The sequence below is a fragment of the Sciurus vulgaris genome (genome assembly GCF_902686455.1).
Source record: "Sciurus vulgaris genome assembly, chromosome: 2".
In the NCBI taxonomy this organism is placed as follows: domain Eukaryota; kingdom Metazoa; phylum Chordata; class Mammalia; order Rodentia; family Sciuridae; genus Sciurus; species Sciurus vulgaris.
The window spans coordinates 152,402,603-152,409,053 of NC_136462.1; the positions used below are offsets into that span (position 1 = coordinate 152,402,603).

At 51.0% G+C, this 6,451-nt stretch overlaps 1 protein-coding gene across 1 annotated transcript; it reads right to left on the bottom strand.

Moving 5' to 3' along the window:
• Positions 1–2,816: 2,816 nt before the first annotated feature.
• TLNRD1 (talin rod domain containing 1) lies at positions 2,817–4,653 on the bottom strand. The gene has a single exon (XM_079123704.1). It carries the CDS (start codon positions 4,516–4,518, stop codon positions 3,430–3,432), a length of 1,089 nt encoding a protein of 362 aa, XP_078979830.1. The 5' UTR covers positions 4,519–4,653; the 3' UTR covers positions 2,817–3,429.
• Between the last annotated feature and the right edge of the window lie 1,798 nt (positions 4,654–6,451).

Here is a 6,451-nt window from a genome sequence, read left to right on the forward strand (position 1 = left end):
CTGTGTCCACATTGGAAAGTGTTCTTTCAGGCGCCAGACGCCAGAGATCAGCCTGGGAAGAGCAGCAGGTAAAAGTGCCACTAATCCTTTATGGATTTCTTCCCCAAGCCCTCTCACATCACAGAGTACTGCTCAGAAGGGCTTTGGCAGTCACTTTTCCAATCTTCTGCCTGATCTCCATGTTACCATAGTCACATTTGCTGGGAAAAAAAAACAGGTGTTTCTGTTAAAATTAGCTGTTTCAAACTGCCAAATATTTTAGATCTCTAAGCTAGTTCAAGAAGAAAAGTGTAAAATAACCAATCAGATGTTAACTGATGCTTGCAGAATTATAGAGGTTGGGGGAGAACACAGGAATGAAAACACACACACACAGTTAATTTTTGCATTTGCTAACATCAACGCAGAATGAATAATAAAGGCCAGACTTAAAACAGCCAAAGAGTGGTGCTTTTTTTTCTGGTTAAGTCAAGTCCTGTGTTTGAAAGCCTGTTTTGTCCCATTAGCTTGGGTTGACTGTCATAAATAATGGCTTTGTTCAGAGACTGAACTATAATGATTTCCTTTTCTCATGACTATTCCAAGGTTCTCAGGAACCCCTGGGCAAGATGGTATGCATTAAGCTTGTGTAAGAAACCTTGCCCTCAAAAGTCAGAACTGACGGATTGATGTCTTAAATTAACTGCAGTGTGGTTTACTTTAAAATTTTTCAAAAAGAGAAGTCAGGCCATTCTGATTTTATTCCTGGAACCAGTATCTCTGCTGACCTTATTAAGCCCTATTATGAAATAGGTCTGAGATATTCCTTTTAAAAAAATCAGGCCATATTTTAAAAAACAAGTTTAGCAACCTGGTACACTGGAAGAAAGTTAAAATGACCAAAGACCTGTGCCCAAGTTCCTTGCTTAGCCAAGCGATGCAGACACTCAGAAATAATGTGCAGTGTGTTCCTCACTCTGGCTTCTTGAAATCTGCTGGAAAAAAAATCTGAGTATAATTCATTTCAAGACACCTGCTATAAGAAAAGCCCTGAATCTTACCTCATGGACAGAGTAGGTGAAAGAGGTTAAGTACCACTTTTCTTAAATTTGAAACTTTTTATCAATTTGAGGACAGAGATTTTTTTTTTTAATATTACATGCCAGGTACATTGAGAGCAACTATCATTTGGCTAAGAGCAAATTAATTCGGAGACTAGCTAGTTAACTTCATCCAAGCAGATAGAGAAAGTGGTTTTATTTTTTCCTTTCCATTTTTTTGGTTTGAATTGTCCCAAAAATTGCTTCTGTGAGGAATGAGTCCAGGAAAACACTAGCAATTCTTTTTTCTTAACTAAATACTAAATTTACAGATTTCTGGTTCTTATTTTACTTGGTATCTACTCCTTTCAGTTGTTTCTTTTGTGATCTGCATAGGTCAAATGAGCCATATGGTTACAGATTCCATCATTAGTTGTACACATTCAATAAAGCAAGAATTTCTATATTCATATAGATTTGTCATTGGCACATCAGTTCCCTCTCCCCAGCAAAATCTTCCTGAACCTGATACGGATAAATTTTACAGAAGGACAGAGGGAAGAAATAAACACTCAAGGCCACTTTCATCCTTTACTTTAAAAGTATAAACCTACGGGGTCCTTAAGAAAAACAACTGGCCCCTGGGCCATTATGAAAAATGTATGTATCCTGCCACTTTAAGACTTACTCAAATTTCAAATTCAAGCAACAAAATGGCCTAAGCCTTACACAAAACAGGTTGAAAGATATTTACGCACTGAATTTCACATTCTTGTAATAAATACAGTCATTCAAGCAAGTAAAACAGTCAAAATGACTTTCTTCTCTCTAATGTATTACAGTGAAAAATTCTCTTTAGATCTGTGGGAACTGCAAAAGTTTAAGCATAACGAATCCTAAGGAAAAAAATGTAATCTGTACAAATTTAAAGTACATAAGTTTTTATCTGTGTGGCCCTCCCAGGTTTCAAGAATTGTAAATACAAGTTATTATTCTTTTAGTAAGAAAATGTTCAACATTTAACTAGGCTTGTTAAAACTATCCATTCCACTACTCCCCCCAAAAATTCCCTTAAATGTCTGCAGAACACACAAACTACCTTAACATACTCCAAATTTCAATCAACAAAGCATTCTTTCAATGTACAATCAACCATGGCATACCTTAGAAAACAAGGTCACAAAAATAAGTTTTTTGCCTGCAATTACACTAATTCTTACTTTCCAGATTACATCTTTTACAATGAAACAGTCTAGAACCCTGTATATTTTTTCTCCTAAAATTATGGGGATCTTATTTTAATAGACCCATCTACCTGAAAGAAGATAAATACTCTTACTTAATAGACAGTACTTTAAGTTCCATACATAGATCCTCTGAGCTGAGAAGTCAGCCCACACAGGATTAGGAAGTGCTTTAATCTGAAAATGACAGGCAGAATACAAATCAGACCTGAACCTCAGATCATTATGATGGAAAGATGAGTGGAGACAAAGGAAGCTAAATTACTTTCCATAAGAAGCAATAAGCAAGACAAAAACCCCCACTAACAGCTCACACCAAGTACTATACATAATTCAATCACATTCCTGACACCTGTCTTCAAAAATAGCTTATTTTACATTTGTCTCTTTATGAATCCTAGGCTGCTCAAAGGAATAATTCTTGAGGAAAATCATAAAGGTTGAGAATTGGGGACCCACCTCATTACTACTGAAAGTGGCCTTCACACTGTCCCTTTCTTATGACATAAACCATACAAAATGACTATTGAAAAACAATAATTGCAAAAAGCCATCTGAGAAACATAACATTTTAATAGATGAAATAAATACTCCAGTACATGCAAGGTAAAAACTTGACATGGGGGGGGATCACTCTATGGTGTAAATTAAAAATAAAACACGCTCACAGTAGCTTTCCCCCATTTGCAAATCACAAGGCAAAGTCATACTCTTTCCACACCAAGTATACTCCTAATTCAACACGACTGCTTAAAAAAATAACATAAAAAAGGTAGCTACATCCATGTCTAAGGAGTGAAAACTGAGGTAACCTTTCTTTTAATTAAAATAAAAAAGAAGAAATGAACCCATGACCTCCTTCCTGCCCAATTAATAATAAAATTCAGTTGACGGACACGAGTAGGGTACGGGTGAAACCACGGCTAGCAGATTACCCATTTTCTGTTCCCCACTCCTGTGTGGGTTACTTGACACCTGGGCTCTCCGGTGCATATGAGTTGTGTGCGTGGCCCTGACTTCTGGAAGATTCCTCTTGGGCATTTAACTTGGTGGGGGTGGGGGTGGGGTTCACCTATGATTTCTTTGGTATAAATGGAGAGGGGCAGAGAATAAGTGTCTTCCTTTAGCCTGGGGGTGGAAGAAGGGGTATGGGGTGGGGGGTGTTGCTAATTCACAGAATTGGAATTTACTGGCGGTAAAGTCCTGGGCGAAGACCTCTCTCTTAAAGCCTGAGATAGCAGGGTGCAGCCTTCAGACACGGCGCAGGCCGAGTTCCTCAGCCTCTCCCTGTGGTCCGACATCTTGGCGCCCCCGTCAGGGTGCTGCGCCAGATCCCTGAGGCACTGGGTCAGAAGCACGCAGGCTGACACCACGCTCATGGCACCACCCAGGATGGCGGTCTGCACCGCCTTGCCCTCGGCGCTCACAGCAGCCGCGCGACCCAGGAACTGCGGCTCAGTGGCGAAGCCCACCAGCGCACTCACAGCCTGCACCAGGGGCCCACTGAAGAGTGCGCATCGGCTGCGCGCCAGTTCACTGGGAGCCACCTTCACCTCGCGTACGCAGGCCAGCAGCGCCGACGCACTCGTGCTCATGCACTTGACGCCCAGCTTGAACTGCTCGCGCGAAAAGCGGTCCCTTGACTTGTCACTGGCTAGGGCACACGCGTCCGTCAGGAATTTGAGGTTGCGCGACAGGCCCTGCGACACCTCCAGCAGCAGCTGTGGGGTCATATCAGCCAGTGGGGTGGCTCGTAGCACTGCGCAGCCCTGCTCCACCTCGTGGCGACAGCGTGTCACGCGGTAGCGATCCACCAGGCCTGGCTGTGCAGGCTGTGCGCCTGGTGTGGCCACAGCGGCCAGGTAGGCGGCGTGGGCTGAGTACTCGGTCAGAGATACCACCAGGTCACCCAGCTCCACTAGACTGTCCCCGGCCTCTCCAAAGCGGCCCATGTTAAGCTGACTTTGCACGTCATGGGTGAGGATGGAGAGCCCCTTGGTGCGCGCGATGATGGTGTCCCGGCACTGCTCAAAGGACTCCGCGCCCGCACACGAGGAGGCGGGACCCTCGAAAAGCACTGGCCGAGCCTCGCTGGACAGCAGCAGCAGGTCGGCCACCAGCTGCATCTTGCCCTTGCAGTGGTCGCAGACGGACACCAGCCTCTTTCGCGGCTGCGAGCTGGCTCCACCGACGACGCTCACAGGAGCCGGAGAAGCCGCCTCGCCAGTGGGCTTCCCAGCGCTGCCGCTAGCCATCGCGCCCGGGGGGCACTGGCATGCCGCTGGGGAGCCCACTACCACCGCCACTGCCGCCGCCCCCGCGACTCTGGCCAAGGCCACGGTGCCTTCCCCGCACCATCATGCCATCCACCGCCGCGGGCAGAGGGCACTGGGCTGCGGAGGCCGGAGCCCGGGCAGTGTAGGGCGAGCCCGAGGGCCAGAGAATACTGGAGGCTCTTCGGGATGTGAGGAGAGGCTGCGGCGTTCGGCCTCCTAGAAGGCTTGCAGGAAGCATGAACCACAGCAGAACAAACTCACAGTCCGCGCTCCTTGCCGCGATGCTGCCAGGAAAGTCCCTTCTGCTGGGCCGTTGCCGCCTTCCTGGGCATGGCCTGGCCCGGCCGCCGGAGCGGAGAGGGCGGGACAGGGAAGCTGGGAGTTGTCCTTCCTTCCTTTCTTTGAAATCAAAATCCTTTCCTCGGGGAGGAGCGCGGGCAGCGGCTCCGGCGGGTTGTGCTGTCAGCCGCAGCGCTACAGGCCACCTTGGGTTCGGCTGCGCACGTGGGCTTCAGGCGCCGTGACCGCGCCAGGCGGCACTTCTCCACGACGGCTCCCGGGTTGGCGCTCTGGAACGCACAGCCGCCCCGGGCACATCTCCTACCTCGCGCTCTCTGGAAGCGGCGCCGGCGGCGGCTGCAGGGCCGAGGGTGTGGTCGCGCTGTCGCGGCCACGCCAAGTCAGAGCCGGGTGGGAGCCTGCACTGATTGCGCACAGCGGCCGCCCCGCTCACGTTCTCGCCCGCCACGCCCGGGTGCCCGGGGCTCCTCGGCGGCCCTTCCCGCCTGGCAGCTCACAGCGCGCGGCCCGGAGCCGCGGCGGCACGCCCTCCCGGACCGCGCGCCCGGCGGCCCGCTGCTGGCTGTCGGCGCGAATCCATCCCTGGTGCCCCCTCGTCTTGGGCCCGCAACGGCTGAGATCTCCCGAGGCCCCGGGCCCCGCGCATCGGATGCAGCTGCGCGCCTCTACCCGGCTGAGGAGCCGACTCAGAAGGTCCCCTTGACGCCGTGGCCACCAGCCGGGGCCCCGGCTCCTGCCATTTCCGTCAACCACCAACTTCCGAGCGAGCGCGGAGAAACTGAAAGGAAGGGCGGGGACCGAAAGGCGAGGGGAAAACACCCGCTTCCTCTCCGCGCGCGGCTTAACCTCGGAGCGCGGCCGTGGGTGCCCGCCCGCCGGGGCCGCCGGAGGCTTCCCCTCTGCCCAGCCGCGCCTCGCCCCCGGCTCACCGCCGCAGCACCTCGCCGTAACCTCCCCGGAGCCTATAGAAATCTTTTGTGTGGCGTCACCGCCTTTCGTTTAAATCCCGCTTCCTCCTCTCGCCTTTCCTCCCGCCCCCTCCGCCGCTCCCGGATGCTTGCGCGATGCGCTGCTCCTCCCCCGGGAAGCTGGGTGGCTGCGGGGGACGCCGCCGCCCAGCGCTCAGCTGCGGACCAGGGGCTGGTGGTCCCGGGCCGCCCCTGGGTTCTGGCGGAAGGACCCGGTAGCAGACAGGTCGGGGAAGGGCCACCCGGCCAGGGGCTCTGCGCACACCCTCGGGAGATCGGGGCGCAGCCGCCAGTTGGCCTTACGTAAGCTCTTAGCCAGACCGGGTCTCCAGGCATCTCCCCGCCAAGGAAGCAAGTCTAAAAAGGTGACCTGTTTTCTGGGTTAGAGGGGAGGCCCCTCGATATGATCCCCTGGTGATTTGCTGGAGTCCAGTCATCTCCCTTTTGTGAGACTTAAGATTGAATTTTCCAAGCTTTCCTTCTGCCCTTTGTTGTTGTTTTGAGCTCTTCCACAGTGGGTTTCTGATGGGCTGTGTGGGGTGATGAAAAGAGCACTGGATATGGAGTCCCAGAAGGAGGGCAGAGGACTGTGCAGATTCTCTCCCCAATCTCCAACCAAATATACTTTTTAAAGTTGTCAGCAG

Excerpts from the sequence above, each read along its gene's own strand:
- TLNRD1 (XM_079123704.1), bottom strand. The coding sequence starts at position 4,518 with ATGGCTAGCGGCAGCGCTGGGAAGCCCACTGGCGAGGCGGCTTCTCCG.